At 45.8% G+C, this 18,376-nt stretch overlaps 5 protein-coding genes across 11 annotated transcripts, besides 1 other annotated feature; 3 read left to right on the plus strand and 2 right to left on the minus strand.

Annotated features, from left to right (window-relative positions):
* Positions 1-32: 32 nt before the first annotated feature.
* CG9406 (uncharacterized protein) lies at positions 33-926 on the plus strand. The gene is made up of 4 exons (NM_137708.2): positions 33-152; positions 211-448; positions 501-711; positions 764-926. The coding sequence occupies exons 1-4, from the start codon at positions 140-142 to the stop codon at positions 860-862; spliced, it is 561 nt and encodes a 186-aa protein (NP_611552.1). The 5' UTR covers positions 33-139; the 3' UTR covers positions 863-926.
* A 283-nt stretch (positions 927-1,209) lies between these two features.
* On the plus strand, positions 1,210-3,415 carry Xbp1 (X box binding protein-1). Of its 2 annotated transcripts, NM_166427.4 has the most exon segments (3): positions 1,210-1,801; positions 1,866-2,170; positions 2,194-3,415. In NM_166427.4, coding segments are annotated over 3 exon segments (1,497 nt in total). In that variant the 5' UTR covers positions 1,210-1,541; the 3' UTR covers positions 3,126-3,415.
* A 452-nt stretch (positions 3,416-3,867) lies between these two features.
* On the plus strand, positions 3,868-5,273 carry Hmg-2 (High mobility group protein 2). The gene is made up of 2 exons (NM_137709.4): positions 3,868-4,369; positions 4,429-5,273. The coding sequence occupies exons 1-2, from the start codon at positions 3,966-3,968 to the stop codon at positions 5,153-5,155; spliced, it is 1,131 nt and encodes a 376-aa protein (NP_611553.1). The 5' UTR covers positions 3,868-3,965; the 3' UTR covers positions 5,156-5,273.
* On the minus strand, positions 5,143-5,818 carry CG15657 (uncharacterized protein). 2 transcript variants are annotated; one of them, NM_137710.3, is made up of 2 exons: positions 5,695-5,818; positions 5,143-5,635 (listed from the first exon to the last, which is right to left on the minus strand). In NM_137710.3, exons 1-2 carry the CDS (start codon positions 5,777-5,779, stop codon positions 5,379-5,381), a joined length of 342 nt encoding a protein of 113 aa, NP_611554.1. In that variant the 5' UTR covers positions 5,780-5,818; the 3' UTR covers positions 5,143-5,378. The 2 variants fall into 2 exon arrangements, with proteins under 2 accessions (NP_611554.1, NP_001286663.1); NM_001299734.1 differs by having other exon boundaries at positions 5,285-5,635.
* A 111-nt stretch (positions 5,819-5,929) lies between these two features.
* Positions 5,930-18,210, minus strand: CG30389 (uncharacterized protein). 5 transcript variants are annotated; one of them, NM_137711.4, is made up of 11 exons: positions 18,094-18,210; positions 14,529-14,962; positions 13,458-13,602; positions 13,270-13,396; positions 13,069-13,195; positions 12,380-13,002; positions 11,550-11,831; positions 8,648-8,749; positions 7,930-8,588; positions 7,674-7,866; positions 6,398-7,610 (listed from the first exon to the last, which is right to left on the minus strand). In NM_137711.4, the coding sequence occupies exons 2-11, from the start codon at positions 14,606-14,608 to the stop codon at positions 7,006-7,008; spliced, it is 2,943 nt and encodes a 980-aa protein (NP_611555.2). In that variant the 5' UTR covers positions 14,609-14,962; positions 18,094-18,210; the 3' UTR covers positions 6,398-7,005. The 5 variants fall into 4 exon arrangements, with proteins under 5 accessions (NP_001261118.1, NP_611555.2, NP_001261117.1 ...); NM_001274189.1 differs by lacking the exon at positions 18,094-18,210 and adding an exon at positions 17,762-18,066 and having other exon boundaries at positions 5,930-7,610; NM_001274187.1 differs by having other exon boundaries at positions 12,209-13,002.
* Positions 8,833-11,412: a mobile genetic element.
* Positions 18,211-18,376: the final 166 nt, after the last annotated feature.

The following is an 18,376-nucleotide window of genomic DNA, read 5'->3' on the forward strand; positions in this document are numbered from 1 at the left end:
CGATCGTTATTTTCAAATTCGAAATATAAACAGCAAACCTTTAATAATGCTTCAATCAGAAAACATATAAATCAGGAAAAAATAAATCGTATTTTAAAATTATCAGTTTATTTATTAAATTCTAAAGTATATACCCGCGATGGAAGTTGGTGGTAGGCATTACATAAAATGAGCATCGCACCTCCGCTTGATATCACTAACCTTTTGTAGTTACCCTAAACAACGAACTCGAGGAAAAGATTTCGGAAGCATTTTGCATATTTGATACTCATGGCGATAAGTATATTGATTCCCGCAATGTCGGCAACGTGCTCCGATTTTTAGGTTGCGCGCCCACCGAAAAAGAGGTCGAAGATGTCATTAAAGCCACCGATTCCGTCGACTATCCAGGCGAAGCCCATTTGGTGAAGTTCATGGAACACGTTTCCAAACTGCTGATGGATCGACAGTTATTCAATATACTTTAGGTTTGTTTAGCAACTAACGATATTTGTCCACAGAATGGAACCAGCCTCGTCGGAAAAGCTTCTCGAGGCCTTTGAGACCCTGGATCCAGAAAATAAAAAATATCTGACCAAGGAGTACTTCGGCAAATTAATGGCGGAGGAAGGAGAACCTTTCTCCGCTGAAGAATTGGATGCTATGTGGCCTGTGGCAATTGATCCCATTACTGGACACATTCCCTACACCTTCTACATAAATCAACTCAGGGTAAGATCGCATTTCCCAACTACTTTTGATTGGATTCATCTAAAATTTCCAGCACAAGCCTGATATCTATGAAATTGCCGAGGTTATCAAGGAGGAACTAGCACAAGCCGAAAAAGAAAAGGGCAAGAAACCACAACAACCACTGTTTTAGATGCCCCTTTAATCAAGCAATTGCAAATAACGCGGAAAATAAATTTATACATTTTATAACAAATAATTTCCTTTCTCGTTTTTACTGTTCCACATTGAGATATAGACGGTCACACTGCCATGCGCAATTCGAGATGGCATAGTCGTTGTTCTATGTTTGGATATTAAAATGAATTGTGTGAAAAATTTAAGGAACTATTTTTTGTTTTAAGATATTGCCTGAAATGTTACAATATATTTATTAAATCCAATAAAAAAAAATTTACAATACATTTAAGCGCTTTTACAAATCATCGTTGCTCTAAATTAACTGAATTTGTAATCGATAGCCCGATACGTGCTGCTCCATCCCTCATTACCCCAACTCTTCTAGAAAAACACGTCAGCTTTTCACAGCCATTCGGAAAAGAACACGTCAGCAGAAAGGAAAACTGGTCGGTCGATATTGCAAAGGTGGATGAGAAAATTGCGTGAGACGGAGCCAGAAAAGCCCGAGTCGGCGGCGATGAAGAGATTCAAACCAGCAGAGCGTCCGAGAAGCGCAGTCGAAGTTCATGAGACGACCTAAAACAAGCAAAAGTTAAAATACGCTCTTACAATGCAAATCTAAGTGGAAAGTCGCTTTTCACAATTGCACACAGCACACAGCAGTTTATCATTTAGCCCCGAACCAGTTAAACATGGCACCCACAGCAAACACAGTGCTAATTACCGTGCCGCGGACAGCAATCACATCGAATAATCTGCCCAAATTGCGGCCCGCCCCCCTTACGGCAGCTCTGCTGAAGGTGTCGGCCACGCCCTCCGCCTCGCCCACGCCCTCGAGTTCGGGATACGCATCCTCGTCGAACATGGATGACGATAACATGGCTGCATCCCAGCCCAAGGCCAAGAAGCGTCGCCTGGACCATCTAACCTGGGAGGAGAAAGTGCAAAGAAAGTAAGTCCACCCAACTTTTAACCAAATTTGAGCGCCTTATTTAACTGTTATTATCGAACAACAGGAAGCTAAAGAACCGTGTGGCCGCCCAGACATCGCGTGACCGCAAGAAGGCACGCATGGAGGAGATGGACTACGAGATCAAGGAGCTGACAGACAGAACGGAAATACTACAGAACAAGTGCGATAGCCTGCAGGCCATCAACGAGTCACTGCTGGCCAAGAACCACAAGCTGGACTCGGAGCTGGAGCTGCTGCGCCAAGAACTCGCCGAACTGAAGCAGCAACAGCAGCACAACACCAGATGCATCAGCCAATCCAACGCCAGCGCAGGCGCTGAGGGCTGTGCGTCCACCAACCTTGGATCTGCAGCATCCAAAGCTGACCCTCTGCCGCAGGGTATACAACAGGTGGACACACAGTCGTCAGCGCGTCTGCTGGCGGAGCAGCTGAAGAGCAGCAAGAGCCTGGCCTCACTCTGGAAAGTTGTGGCCCTCTGCCTACTCTACAAGACATGCTTGGCGTCGACGAAGAGTTCGACGTCAAGCGCCTCGAAGAGCTGGCCGAAAGTCTGCTCGCAGATATCACAGCAGACCTGGAAACAGGCGCTGGAGCGAGCAGCCCAGCTGCTGCCCAAGATGCAGGCAACGCAGAGCGATTGCCTGGACCAATGGTGGGGCCCGCAGCAGAGCGCTTGGAATCCGACGGGCATAGAGCTAATGGCCTGAATGTTGAGCAGGAACAGGAAACCGAGCACAAGGTCAGCCTAAATGTGCAGATGTTGAAGATAAATGGAAACCCACAGCATACCACAGCAGCGCCAGCCTCGAGAACAGCCACAATCACAGCGACAGCGGCCGCCTCGCAACTACAGGCCACTCCGGACACAGTGTACGGCACGTATGATGCCAAGACGAACTCGATCACCATCGTGATGGACGGGGATGCGGTGCCGGTGAACGAGGCCGTCGAGGAGATCTACTGTGACGGCGTCAGCGCTGGCGACGACTCAACGGACGTGATCATGAAGTGTCCGCCGCCAGCGACGTCTCCGTCACAGGTCTATCTCAACGTGATGAACGCCGTCGACAATTCGGACGACGAGGAAAGCTTCGATCCGATCGACCGATTCCTACGTCCGCGCGTTAAGGCGATCTCCCCGTTGGCCAAATCCCCCGCATTGTCTCTACACTCGGCCACCTCGGACCATGGATACGAGTCCATACTGGGCTCTCCCACATCCGTGGCTCTCACTCTGCCCGCAGATGAGGACGATTTCCCCTGGGAGAGCAACTTTGACGAGCTGTTTCCCAGTTTGATCTGAGTTTTTCAAGCTGAAAACTTCGTTCTGTCTCTCTTTTATTGTTAAGTTTGGCCGGCCGCCGTTTGTTTAAGTTTTTTAGTTGATAGGCTGTACATAAATTCATAATCGAAGGCTTTATATATGATACTGTAGTTAGAGCGCTAAGTTTAGCTGTAGGTTTCCATTTATATTTAACAATCTCTAACCACATAGGCTTATGATTACTCTTATATGTATGTATTGTGCTCAAAGAATTTGAAAAAAAAACATTTGACTAAAAAATATTCAAAATATAAACCAAACCAAACAACAAGCTCTTTGTTTTTGTTTACTCTAGGCGAAACAGAACTTTGAACTGCGTATGATAAATAGTTAATCACGCCACTTCTCTAGCATCACGCCACTTTTTTATGACGCAATTTCTGCGTAGATGATGGGACAGTTTTAGGTGTAAGCATATGAGTCATTTTGTTTTTATTAACCAAATATATATATATTACAAAAAGTGAGTTGAACTGACTGCAGATAATGCGGATAGGTGAAATAAAACCACAACTATGCTCTGAAATATATGCACCTTATTTATTAGTATATTATTCATTAATAAGACGAAATACAGCTCTGTTTTTCTCCAAACTGAACTAGGATTTAAACAAGATTTTGCTAAGCTCGAAAAATATATTTTTTAAAGAATATAAATAGAGCCACCCTAATGCGCCAGCAAAAGCGAATTTGTTTCGGAACTAGTTCGAAAAAGTTGTTTATAGACTTGAACCAGTTTTTGCTTACGAACCACATACCTGTGATTTTGCAGAAAGATAAACAATTTTTAAATGCAATAGAGTGTACGGTTAAACAGAAATGACGGAACCAACGAGCAAGACACCGGATGCGGTTCCGGAATCACCCGTATCACTGCCCATCGCCTCCCAATCCATGGATACGGCGACCATTGAAGATTTCGACGAGGACAAACCGGCCAAGGGAAAGAAGAAAGCCAAGAATCCAAAGGGTCGCCACTCGGATTCCGACATCGGCTCCGAACTGAAGAAGCTGGCCCAGCGCCGGATCAACGTAGCCGGTGCTCCAAAAATGCCACTTAATGGCTACGTCCGCTTCATGAACGATCGACGCGAGGAACTGCGACGGGAGCAGCCACAACGTACTGCCCTGGAGCACACAAGGATCATCGGCGAGGAGTGGCATCAGCTGCCCGAGGAGCGCAAGTTGCCCTACATCGAGGCAGCCGCCAAGGACAAGGCCATGTAAGCTCACACTTCGTTTCCAACCCACAAAATCTAAACATATCTTCCCATTTTCGTAGATATCAGGAGCAGTTGCAAATGTTTCTCAAGGAACACCCCGAAATTGTGGCCAACGAGTTGGCCAAAGCCAAGAAAGCCACAAAACTGGATGGTTCGCCCAAGGAAAAGACGCCGAAGGGTGAATCAGCCTTGGGCAAGGCGAAGAAGACCAAGGCAAAGCCGGTTAAGCGGCAGAGCGAGGATCCGGATGATGTGCCTCTGGCCAAGGTGAAGCGTGCCCAGACACCACCGCCTCCCACACCGCCAGCGGCTCCAGTACAGCCCCCTCCCAGCAGCGTGCCACCTGCGACACCTGCACCACGACCGCTGCAGCCCGGCGAGATACCCATCTACACCAACGAGTTCATCGAACACAATCGCAGCACGGAGAATGAGCTGAGGACGCTGCGCAAGGCCAAGACCGATCTGGAGCAGCAGAACGCTGTGCTGGAACAGCACGTAGATAATACGAAAGCCGGGTACGCCAAGGTGATGGGCGAGGTAACTGAGCTCATGGAGGAGAACCAACGCCTGGAGACCTATTTGCGCGCCTTGCGCCAGAAACTGGTCGCAGCTCTCGGCGGAATCTCGATGCCACCACTGGAGCCAAGTGGTCCCAGCGTTGGCAACATTGACAAGTACATCCGGCACTTAGCCGGGCTCGTCACTCAGCCAAGCAACGTCACTTTGATTAAGGCACGAGAGGCGCTGCGTAAAGTGGACACCAGTAGCTTGCTAAAACCGTGATTCATAGTACAGTATTCATAGCGTTAATAACTTCACCATAAACAATAGTCATAGTCATAGAACAATAGTTATCAATGCCAAGGATATCAAAAGAGAAAACCGAATAACAATAAAATATCCGCAGCATTTGTATGTAGCCAAGTTTTGGGAGCGCCCACTTTTGTATTTGTTAACGTCTGTAAGTTAGGAGACTACTCGTATGTACCCAAGAATATCCTCATTTTTAGTTGTCCTTGGGAGCGTCAACGCCGAGAGCGAGGCTGCGATGAGAGGGAAAACGTGGCACTTTACGTGGTCCTGCCGTGATCAGTCCGGCATCGCCATCCACGGAACTCTGCAGCCTTGGCGCCTTGGTCCGACGATTCAAACAGTTGCGTAGAATATAGTAGCCTCCCAGCATCAGGGGAATCACCATTACCGGGTGACACGCTATCCCAAGCACAAACAGAAATGTGGACATCATCAGGTTGATTAGGGCCTCTGTGGATCGGGTCGTGCCGATTGAGTAAGGCGAACATGGTCGTGAGCGATACACTTACGTTCAATGCTCGAAATGGTGGCCACTGTTGTGTAGATCGCATACGAAATGGCTTCAAGCACACTATAAATATAGTAGATCAGCATTTTGGATTTGTTGAATTTCCTGGTGGAACTGAACTGCTAAAGCGATTCGGGCAACTGGGAAAAGTCAAAAAGTACAACTGAAGCAAAGGTTCCTACGACTATGAAACAATAAGAAAAACTAAATTAACTAAATTAATCAAAATAGAATTTATACTTGCTTCTCGCAGCGAAAGGTTTCTTTATTATTAAACAAAATAGTCGACGTTTCACTTCGCGTAAATAAACTAAAGCGTTTCTCTTAGTTGTTTTCGATTTTTTGTTTCTTAGGAACAGCAGAACTAAACAAAAATAAATTAAAACTTAAAAGAAAATCGTTTTTCGTTTGATGTTTGTTTTCAAAAAGTATAGGTTCTAAATTATAGCATACATTTAAGGTTTTATAACAAAAATAATTTAATGAGATAATAAATCAAGGGCGCAGACTTCAAAAATATTCCATTGAATCGTTGGGCAAGAGGCAGAGGTCGTGCAAAACTCCTGGCATCTCCCCAAGATCATGGCCATCACTTCGGTTGGTCCAACTCTGTCACAGCGTTTGGTAAAAAATAGAAAACATTTTACATAGGATTTTGGGGGGTACTTCCTTGGCTTTCTTCATGAATTAAAAAATATACGAATCGCCATTTTCATTTTGTTATTATTTTTAGAAATTTGTGTTCTGTTCTTATCGCTCTCAAATGTTTCTCGAGTTCTCGAATCATCTTGTTAAAGTAATCATGTACTTTTCGTGTTAGAGGGAGTTTACTAAATGTGTATGTGGTGTGTGGTGTGGTGGCGGGCAGCCGATTTAAAACAGTGCTTTAAATGATCTGAGAATATTGAAACGGGCGGTCAGTTATGTAAGGAAATTTCTGTTTGGAATGCCGAATTAATTGAGGAAATTGGATTTGATTGAACAATTTGAATTTTTGGAAGGGGGGGAAATGTTTAGCAGTTTTGAGCTGCATTCATCAGTGCTGCCTGCGCTTCTGTGGCGGTGATTAAATTTTAAAGGAAACTGCTTATTTATATTACGGACATTCAGATATTGTATGCAAACATCTTCTTGGAACCGGCACCAGGTTACGGCCTGCTCATCGTTTGCTGTGGCGACGGTTGTTTGCGTTTCTTTTCCCTAATTCATATAAAGTATAATAATCTCAAACTTGTCGTCGCAGATGCATGTGCGAGGACGACGACGACGATGACGTCAAGGACTGCTGCTGCTGCTGCTGCTGCTGTTGGCGTCAGGCATCCGCACCGTTGGGGTTCATGCCCACCGGCGACACCACCATCATGTTGCCATTCTTCGGCGTGTAAACGCTAGCATTGGGATCCAGCGTTGAGCCCCCGTTTCCGTTGGCAGCAGCGGCATTGGCTGCAGCAGCGGCATTTGCTGCAGCCACCTGGAAGGCAGCTGCCACACTGACCGGCACCATTTGCTGCTGGGACCCAGGCCCACCGCCACCCTGCTGCTGATGCTGCTGGTGTTGTTGGTGCTGCTGATGTTGTTGGTGCTGCTGCTGATGCTGCTGCTGCTGATGTTGCTGATGCTGTTGGTGCTGCTGTTGCTGATGCTGCTGATGTTGCTGATGTTGCTGATGCTGTTGGTGCTGTTGGTGTTGCTGGTGCTGCTGATGCTGTTGGTACTCCTGCGCAGCGCTCAGACTGAGCATGGGCGAGGACGGTCCGGGACCCGACTGCAACGGCGGCGTGTCGTTCATGCGCAGAATGCTGCTCGACGGCCCATGTGGGCCAGTGTTCATGCACAAGTTGTCTGGCATCACGGCCAAAAGTTGGGCAATCTTTGCCTTGAGATCGATGACCTCATCCTCCTTGGAGCGACGATGGTCTGCGGGAGTGGATATATCAACTAGCTATCAACATTAAAACAAAAGCCAATTTTTCAACTCACTGTCAGATATTTCAATCTGGCGCTTGGCAGCGCCCAGAGCCGAGAACAAGTCCAGCTTGACTCTCGTCTCTGCGGATAGATTCTTCTCCAGCGTTGCGTTCTTGTCCTGCATGGCAGCCAGCGCATTTAATAGAATCTCGGGATCAGGCTGGGACGATTCCCGATTGCGCAGCTTCGCCTCCAGCATGCGGTACTAATGACACAATTATGGCACATTGAAGAATTGAAAAAAAGGAAACAGACTCTAACCACTAACCTCTTGTTCCACTTTTCTGCCATGCTCGACGGCAAGTTGCTTCGCCTCCTCCGCCTGCTTAAGATCGCTGCGCAGCCGTTTTTGCTCCTCATCCATCTGCTGGCGTCGCTGCTTGCACTGGGAACTGCACTCCGGACGGGCCGCCTTCTCCTCGGCCAACTTGCGAGCCTTCTTCTCGTTGGACAGCTGCGAGTCCAGGGATTGCTTCTGGCGGCGCTCCTCGTTTAGTCTTCGCTCCACAGTCTGCAAATTGAGCATATCAGCGTGCCGGGCGTTGTTCAGCTCTTGGATGCGCTTCTCCAGGTCGTCGCACTCCTTCTGCTTGGCCTGCAGCGTTGATTTGCTGGTGAGATTGGCGTCCAGCTTTTGCCGCAATTCGTTTTCGATTTGCTTCATATGGCTGATTTCAGCTCGATACTTTTTCACATCGGCCTCCAGTTTGAGACACGTTTCACAGATCTTGGAGACCACCTTGCTGGCCAGGTTCGCGATGGCATTGCTGGAGGTGGAGCTCGCTGAAGATGATACCGAGCTAGCGTCGTTATTGTTGTTGTTGGCTGTGTTCTCCTTGTCCTTTTCCTTTTGTTGCTGAGCCAGCTGCTGCTGATGGCTGTGATTGTCCTTTGCTGCATTATCCTTCTTGCCGCGATTACGTCGACCTACAAAATGGCATTATGATTAGGCGTTTAAATCTTCTGTAATAACTCCATGCCCTTACCCTTAGTCGCCTTTTCAACAGGTGGTGTTGGCTCCACACTGGCCGTTTCATCTTCCAGGTGATTGGCATTCCCGTTGGGAACAGCGTTACCAGCCTTTTTCTCTGCAAATATAAAACGATATGGGATTAATCCAAAATTCAGATCAATTTTTTAACTGGTACTAAGGAGTACGTTAAATAGCATATATAAGTTAAGAACCCTCTTCTTGCGCTCTTCGTCAGGACTCACCAGCGCTCGGCTCTCGTGTTTTCGGGCCCCGTCAGCAGGCGACTCGGGGCCTGTCTAGGAACATGTTTGTGTATGTGTGCATTCGGAACAAGTGCCGTTGGTCGCACTCAGGGTGAGGGGTCAACGGGGGAAGCGGATATAAAAGCAGCGGGGCGGGAGAAGAGGCCCCAGTGTCGAACGGACACATAACGGAACCGCTAGCAGATCGCGAACTGAATCTTAAAATAAAGCTAATCGTAAACTCGAACCCTCTTAACTATCTTGACTATTATTTGGAGAACCACAGCATGTTGGTTGTCATATCAAGGTGAGGTATGCGGCAGCGAGTGCCGAGAACCCTGATGCAAGTGGAACTTGCGTTAACTGGCGCCCGAACAGGGACCGGCAATGTCCGGCCGATAAAAGTGATACGAAAAAATTGTGGAAATTTATGCGTAAAAATAGTGGTGGTGTGCATAAGTCAGATTAAGATCTGAAATCCATAAATGAAAAAGAAGTGCTGCGTGAGCTGTGTATAAAATGATAAAATAGCAATTACCCGCTGCCGGGGGGAACTACGCCCATCCCGGGGCGCAACAAATATTGCATAATTCAATAAAAGGTGTAAAATTTCTAAAATAAAAATGTAAACCTATGTTGCGCCAAGACCTAATTTAAATTAATAAAACAACGACCCGCTACCGGAGGACGCCACGTCGCCCATGCCGAGCGCAAAAGTTGTACGATACCTATAACATAATTAAAACACGATCAACCCACTGCGGCGGTACGGCTTGTGGGAAAATTTTTTTTTTTTCTCTCCTTGCCAATTCGCGAGTGCAAAAGATTGTGTATAATAAACCAATAATTAACCATTGCAGCAGTTTACCTGCGGCAGTACGAGTAATATGAGCGCCCAGAGTGATAAGGTGGTGTGTGGCAACTTGTTGGATACGTTAAGTGGTGTGGAATGCACCCAAAAAAAACCGCCCAACAAGTTGTGTGGCGGCCGTACCTTAGTAGGCAACCAGCCAAAAGGGATACTACGGAACCACCGTGCCCAGTGCCGAAATAAATTAGAGGTCATCAATAAAAAACTGTAACAGCACGCACGCAAGGAAAAAATATTGCAAAATGGAATAGCGCACAAAAATTGTATAAACACATGCACAACACCACAATTCAAAGGAAAACAAGTATAGTACAATTTCCCCAATTTCCCGAAACGAAATGAATAAAAATTTTCCACAAATCTGATCTAAGAAATTGAGACGTGGCTTTCACATTTAAATAAGAAATACAAAAAGAAATACAAAAAAAAACTATAAAAAAAAATAATATAAAAAAATACAGATTATAAGAAATAAGAAATAAGAAATATAAAAAAATAAAAATATAAGTACACAAAATGTACCGTACCCCCACACACTACGTAGTCTTAGAACAACTTAGACGACCAGATATTTACGAATTGTCTTTTTGTAAGCGCGATTTCTGCATGCGGCGCAAATCCCGCTCACTGGACTGGCTGGGGTCGGCTTGGAAATGGGTAGCTGGATCTCCAGATGCTGCTGATTGGAACGCCGTCTTGGCCGCGCAAGCGACGGCTTCGAGGAACTGCAAAAACTGGAGGAGGCTAGCTGTATCCCTCGGCTACTGAAGTAACCAACGAGTGGTTAAGCAAGTCGACGATGGAATGCTCCTCCTGACCAACTTCAACGGAACTCTAAGAACGGCTGCAGAGAACTACGACCTGATCGGCTCCTTTATCATCCAATTCGACAATGAGACGATAATGGTCAACGGTCAAAACTATTCCAGTTACTCGGTCAGTCATCTAATGGCGATGCCGGCCGTGTTGAGCCACATAACGGCCAGCAACTTTCAACTTTCTCTGGAATACGTCCACGACGTGAGCATGAAGAATTTGGAAAAGATGTCCAACATGGCGAGTGAGCTACTAGCCTCTCTTCTCACCGAGGCGGCACTCGCAATCTGCATATTCCTAGGCTTTTATTTCCTATGGAAGAAGCTGATGTCCACCAAAGGCATGCCCGATGTCCGCGAGATTGCCGCAAACTTAGAAGCATTGGGCCAAACCGAGCTGAACAAGGCTCACTAATCTGCGGGACGCAGATCTTGAGGGGGGAGGAGTTAAGAACCCTCTTCTTGCGCTCTTCGTCAGGACTCACCAGCGCTCGGCTCTCGTGTTTTCGGGCCCCGTCAGCAGGCGACTCGGGGCCTGTCTAGGAACATGTTTGTGTATGTGTGCATTCGGAACAAGTGCCGTTGGTCGCACTCAGGGTGAGGGGTCAACGGGGGAAGCGGATATAAAAGCAGCGGGGCGGGAGAAGAGGCCCCAGTGTCGAACGGACACATAACGGAACCGCTAGCAGATCGCGAACTGAATCTTAAAATAAAGCTAATCGTAAACTCGAACCCTCTTAACTATCTTGACTATTATTTGGAGAACCACAGCATGTTGGTTGTCATATCAAGGTGAGGTATGCGGCAGCGAGTGCCGAGAACCCTGATGCAAGTGGAACTTGCGTTAACTTATATCACTTATTCAGAGGACTGAATGTCCGTCTTTGAGGAAATTAATTAAATAAAAACCACTTAATAACGTTAATTAAGAACTCAATCGATAAGATTAGAAGCTAGTCATATCGGGGGAGAGATCCAACCACTTACCGTGCTTCTCCTTTCCCCCCTGCTGCTGTTGTTGTGGATAGCTTGTGCTACTATCCCAGTCTGACTTCTCCTTATCCTTATCCTTACTATTACTTGATGTAGCTGTTACTGTTGCGGTTGCTGTGGCAGCGCTATCGACTTGGTTGTTGCCGCTATTTTTACCACCGTGCCGCGTTCCATTGTTGTGCTCATTATCAGCAGCGTCGCCCTTGTTGCGATGCTTATCCTTGTCCATGCTGCGTCGATGGTTCCTTGAACCACCAGCGTGACCATTGGAGGTTGCTAAATGAGTATAATAATAGATAGTTAAATGCATGCTATTTATACACGTCGATATACAACATAATTGTGTTTTTTATTGATTCGTGATGGAATCGATTCAGAGGGCATAACTATTCGTTGGGGCCTGCTATTAGCAATCGAAATTAGATTGGCATTACATAATGATATGAAGAGGTTTCAATTTGTAAGGGCTGAGAACTGCCGACTGTGGTTGCTGTGGGTTAGATACCGCGAGGAAGCCTCGCCGGAGGTTACTATATGGATGGGTTCATGGATTACATGCGCATACACAAACAAACAAATGTGTCTGGTACAAATTAGTGGGTTCTGATCTGCTGTTGTGAGGGACAGCAGGAAGCAGTTGAATTCATTATTACCACCACAACAACCGTCAGCATCGACACCTTCGGAAGTAGAGGAGGAAGAACGGGCAGAAGAAGTAGCCGGGTATGCTGTCGCCACCGACTGATGTTGCTGCTGCTGTGTCGCCAGACTTGCAGCCAAAGCAGAGAAATCTGAGACGGGAGTGGAAGAAGTGGTTGCTGCACCTGTTGTGGCCGCGGATGCCGCAGATGACGACGACTGCTTGCCCGTCGACGCCGAAGACGACGATGAGCCGGATGTCGTGGACGCTGATGACGCAGACGCAGCTGCTGCTAATGCTGCTCCTGTTGCTGAAGACGCTGTAATGGACGACGCGGCGGCGCCCGATGCACTCTCGCTCGTACTGTTGTCCTTGGCGCCGCCACTGCTACTGTTGCTATTGTGGTTGCTGCCGCTGTTGCCACTACTGTTGTTATGATGGTGGTGATGGTGATGATTACTATTGCTCGAGCTGCTGCTGCTGGCGCCGGCGCCGCCGCTGTGATGATGCTCATGATGGTTTTGTGCTTGCGTGGCAGTGGCCAAAACACCGTTCGCCGCAGTTGCTCCTGATGAAGCGACCAAGGCCGGCGTAGTTGCAGACCCGTTGGCCACGACAACGGTGCTGGATGTGGCTGCCTGCCCCGCAGCCGCCTCCTCGGCCGCCTCCTCCGCGGGCAGAGCCTGCTGCAGAAGCTGCATATAGAACTCGTTGTCCTTGGCTACCTCGCGCTGCTTGCGCTGGCGCATGCGGTAGCCCACGTAGCTTTTAAAGCCAAATCCAAGCGTGACAACCGGATAGCCAATGCTGAAAGCGAACATGATTGGTTACAAGTAGGTTCAGCTTTAGTCTAGTCCACACATCGATTCTTACCAATGCGCTGCGAACGGCCGGCAGAGATCCAAGTGCGGCATGTGGCGACTGTCCTTCCATCTTATGCCCACCTCCAGGTAGACAAATAACATCCAGAGTATTATAGTCGGCAAACAGATACCCTTATCTGTAAGAAAACGGACAATAAAGTTAGGAGAGGATGTCCATAGAATCTCCCCACTGCCACTACGGATGACGCACCTGTGTGCCAGACGTACTGCACCCACACATAAGTGCTCGCTGCAAAGAGCAGCCAGTGAACGGGTATGAAGAATAAACAGACCAGATCCGACGTTATCGCTATGCACACGAACAGTACGGAGAATGCCTGCAAATGAAATTGGACCGTATAGAGTTACAATCACTTTGGCCATCCTCATGCCACTTACCAGTCCCTTGTACTTGAAGGAATCGTGCACGGAGCGAAGGAGCAGCCAGAATGGCCACAAGAACTCAAAGCGGAACATAAACATGAAGTCGGCAACCATGACGATGGCCCATAGGATCAAAAACTTCATGTACAGAACTGTTGTGCTGCAAGAAAGGAAAAACAAAAGAATTGAAGCAAAAACTCACATCAATATAATTTGCACTAATATTAACCAAGTATTACAGTTCCACTTATAAATTTGTTAACTTAATTAGTTGTGTGCCAAAACAGCAATCTCCATTAATAATCGACATTCTCAGTTTGTCACGCGTACTGGTTTCTCCTCTTGTCTTCTGTCCCATTAACAAATATAAACAATAAAGGGTCAGCTTTAATAACATGCTATTGGAACCGAAATGGAAACCAGCCTCCATCAATCAGGCAGCTAAAATGTTTAATGAGAATGGGAATGAATGGACAGAATGAAGAAATCTGGCGAAACAGAAGCGCGAAGAGGCGGGTAGAATGCCAAAAAAAAAAAAGCAAGTGGCGTCCAAATAATACATGCTTAACAATATAAAACAACACTCGGGCGCAATCAAATCAAAAAGTAAACAAACGTATAAATAATAAAAAGTGAGCGCACACATGGGGCACACTCTCGGAATTTTTTGTTGGTGGTTTTTTGCTCTTTTGCTCCTCAAAAATCTGATAATCATCAAGTTGACTGGGGGGCAGTTCGCATGCCAATAAATCGGAAAGTATCTTTACTGCCTCAATTGAGAAATGTGAACAATTTAATTACTGGGCTATCATAAAATGGTATCGTTTTTGAAAGTTAACAGCTATTTAGGAACTGAATATCACATATGAACAATTGCAGCTATTTTATGTGTCATTTTATTCTAAGTAATTGTTTTTAAAAACAAGATAAGCGCATACATTAGAATCGGTTGTTTATCCCAAAAATTCTGTCGTTCTGCTTTCAGAAATGACTTTTCAAACTGGCTTTAGTTTATTTTGATATGCAGATCAGTACTATGATTAATTTACTTAAATAATTGTTTATATAACATTTATAAACACTCACCTGCCGTACATTCCCTCTGTGATTTTGTTGCGCTTGATCGGCCGCCGAAGTTTTCCACAATCTGCGTTGCGTCGCTTCATCCTGAATGAGCGCCGTGTGTCCTCCGCCCGAAATGCTCGATGATGTCCTTCCCAGTCGTCTGCTGCCCAAGATCAGTTGTCCCGCTGCTCCCTGAATATCCTGACTATCCTGACTATAATGTATCCTATATACTGCTATGTGCTATGTATCGTTTCGAACGGAGTGCTTGCTCTTCACTTGATAATCAGATGCTGATGCGGCTCCTGGTATTTCCGGAGGCGATGTCGGCGTGGTTTTGTTTGCTGGTGCTGGTGGTGCCTCTGCTGCCGGCGCGACGGCATCTCATTTACATGTGATGCGTTTGGAAAACGTTGTTCGCCTCCTGCTGAGCCGGCTTTTCTTCGCTTTTCACACTGCAAACAGATGGCAGAGGAGGGAGAAAAAAAACAAGGGGAAGCGGTGGATGAGTGAGGGCAAACATCGAGAGCAAAGAGCAGAGAAAACGTGAGAAATCGCGAACGACCCACCCGATCCCGTTCCCGATCCCGATCTCGTCTTGGCATTGAATTGTCTGCCGAAATTGAAAAAATGTCACTATACTACTCCCATTTGAAATTATCGAGCATCGTATAATAGGTAAAAGCAAAAATGTTATTTTTAGTCCTGCTATTCTGTCGATTGCACTTTCGCTTTGTTGCGAAAAACAAAAGGCACCGAGACAGCACTTTAGTATTTAAAAGATATCCGAATTTAAATGCCCAAATTATCTATTGGCAAAAAATCGGGGATATTGACGAAGTAAAATTCAGCAAAGTGCTAATTGACTCATCCATTTGTTATGCTAATTTAGATAATACAATTATTTTGAGCTCGCATTTCGCATTGAAATTTGCATTTTTCTTGTAAATGCCTGAAATATTGTGAAATTAAATGGGTTTAGTAAAGTGAGTGTAGCTTCTCAAAATTGCACATATATGGAGATATGCATGAGCTTCTGACGAATTCGAAAAGCGTTAAAAGTTAAAAGCACACCTGTGGGCCAGAGAAAAGTATGATTATGTAGCAATGTGTGCATCAGATACGTGCCAAATAAGGCGTTCTGATAATCAGTGGAATCCAAGTAGTGTAGACAACTTTATATTCGATTAAGATATATGCACTAAACTTAAGAATTGTTTACATTTAAAAGTAATTATTAAAATCTTCGCTTCAGGTTATTATAGTAAAAACTTGTCGAATTGTAAGTCATCATTAGCTGATGAAAACACCAAAATTATTTTCGAAAAGGACTCGAAAATCACAAGTGCAGACGAAAAACACGCACACTCACTTAGCAACACAAACAAATCAATGCAACGTCGAGTTTTCCGAGTGCGGGATAAGTGTCTTTTGGGGTGGACATGGAGTCCGGGAGGCGATAACGATGTGGCGACTACATCTCAACATGTGAATGTGAATGCTACCCGGTAAATTTTGGTGGAACGCGATACACACTCTCTGTTGCGCCAATAAAGGATGGATGGATTTGATGGATGTGGATGGTTGGAGCTACGTGTATGTGACGATATGGATTTGGAACGGACATGACAGTGCGACTGCGCCAACTCAATCGGAAGCGGAACTATGCAGATTTCAAGGAAGCAGAGCAGAATCAGTGGCCTGGCATCCTTGTGTGTATGTATACGGGCGAAAAGGTTTATAAATAGCATCCAAATGTGGAGCGCATCCATCGCAGTGGCCACATGGCAGCAAAAGCAAGAGCAACAGAAGCAGCAGCAGCACGAGAGGCACAGGACGAGGAAGCTTCTCATCTGCCGATGACGTATGTGTGGTGCTGTTGCTCGATTGTCCTGTTCCTGTTTCCGTTTGTGTTTCGCTTTCTACCGCTCGTCCTGCGAAATGGACACCTGAATCCTCAGCCTGCTCAGTTTTTGCATCAATCCTGGCTGGCCTATGCACGTATCCGCCATTTTGTAACGACTGTCTGCATGTAGATGTAATGTAGATAAATACCAATTGGGCCTAATTTGAATGCCAATTGAGCATGAAGTATGATTACTTGTAAGGAATCAAGATTTATGCTTAAAAACTTCGTTTATATGAAACTAGTTTGGAGCATTTTGAGCGAGAATAATATAAATACAAATAAATTTCGCACATAACTTGGCATTGACTTTTAAGCTAAACTCATTCTGGAGTGAATCAAACTAAACAGTCACCGAGAATTGGCAAGACTTCGGTTTTGAGAAATCAAAAGAACAAGAGTAAACAAAGCATTCCGTTGCCACCAAATGATTAGGCCTTTATAGATGTGATCGTGAATATAACATTTAAATGACCCACAGTTTCCAACGGCTCATAAAGTGCACTGATTTCGCTCTCGCCAGTTTTGTTTCTCTCCCCCATTGCCCCATCCTCAAAGAGTGTTCTCTCTCTTTTATTTAACACTTTCCCAATTGCATTTCGTTGGCCAAAACGAGATCGCACACTGACACACTCCCACGCACGGTGCACACATGCACAGATACGGCCACATTGCGCTCGTCGCATTTAGAAAAGCCACAAAAACAAAACGAAAAACGAAAAAGGAAGCAACGAAAACAACAACGTCAGGGCGACAAGATTCGACGCGCAACAAAAGGCTAAAGAACTTTGATAAAATGCGGTAATTTCGTGGCTGCTTTTTGCATAACTCGAGGGAATTTGGCGATAATGGGCGCTCCAGTTTTATCGTGGTTTGTTTTTATCGTGGCAGATGGTCTTATCAGATGGGCGTAGCGACTGGATGATAAATAAGGTGAATAAATAACGAGACCCATTGATGCCGGTTAGCCTGATCACCTTGGTTTTTTTTTCCGAAAATAGGTAGAATAAAACAAAACATCTGTGTGTGTGTGGGGGTATGCATGTTTGTGCAGGCAGAGAGCAGCAAAAACAAAAACAACAAAAGGGGGAAAAGTGAAAAGTTGCCTCCGTTTGAGCTTTCAAACAGCATCCACATGTTAGCCCAGGAAGCATCCTTCTGCCTCTATCTCTTTCTCTCTTCGAACTTATTTCTTTGCCAGGAAGCATCCTTTTTGGCCTCTCTGGCTGCTCTGCCAACGTCGACTGCGGTTACGTATGCGTATGTGTGTGTGTGGTTTGTTGGCGGCTGGCACACGTACAGGGACACCTATGTGTACACCTATATATTTCTTTTTCACACTCCTCACCTACACGAACACACCGATATACACAGCCAAAAAGCACTGCAAAATTGCACACGTTTCTTTCAGTACTTTGGGCATGCTTTTGGCATTTTCATTCGCTCACAATTTGCCACCGATTATTTCACTCGATTTTCCACTGGCTGTGTTGCTCAACTTATTTACTTTCGAACGGATTTTTGATACAATTTGCACATTTCCAACAACTGCGCTGTGTCTGTGAGAGTGTGTATGTTCCTCGGCCTGCGTGTTGCTCTATGTGTGTGCGTGTGCATGGATGGATTCTTGAGCACCCGAAAATTTTCCCTCTTCACTTAGACAACTCAGGTGATGCTTACACTGGATTAGCACTGCATTTTTTTACGCGTTTCCGTAACCGTCGTGCACACAATTCCCGGTGATCAGTATCGATTAACTTGCGTTTTGTATATTTTAACACGAAATCGAAACTCGAACGCTTCGAAATTAGAGCTGGGCCAAAGTCGATGCTGATGAGATGCTATCGATGCTAGCTGTAATTCGCTGATATCGATATTTTCACGCAATCATCGAATGTTTCGCAATTTTCGCTAAGCTACTTTCATCGACAAAATTATCGGACTACGCGCAAAGATTTAGAAA

Source organism: Drosophila melanogaster, chromosome 2R, assembly GCF_000001215.4.
Source record: "Drosophila melanogaster chromosome 2R".
In the NCBI taxonomy this organism is placed as follows: domain Eukaryota; kingdom Metazoa; phylum Arthropoda; class Insecta; order Diptera; family Drosophilidae; genus Drosophila; species Drosophila melanogaster.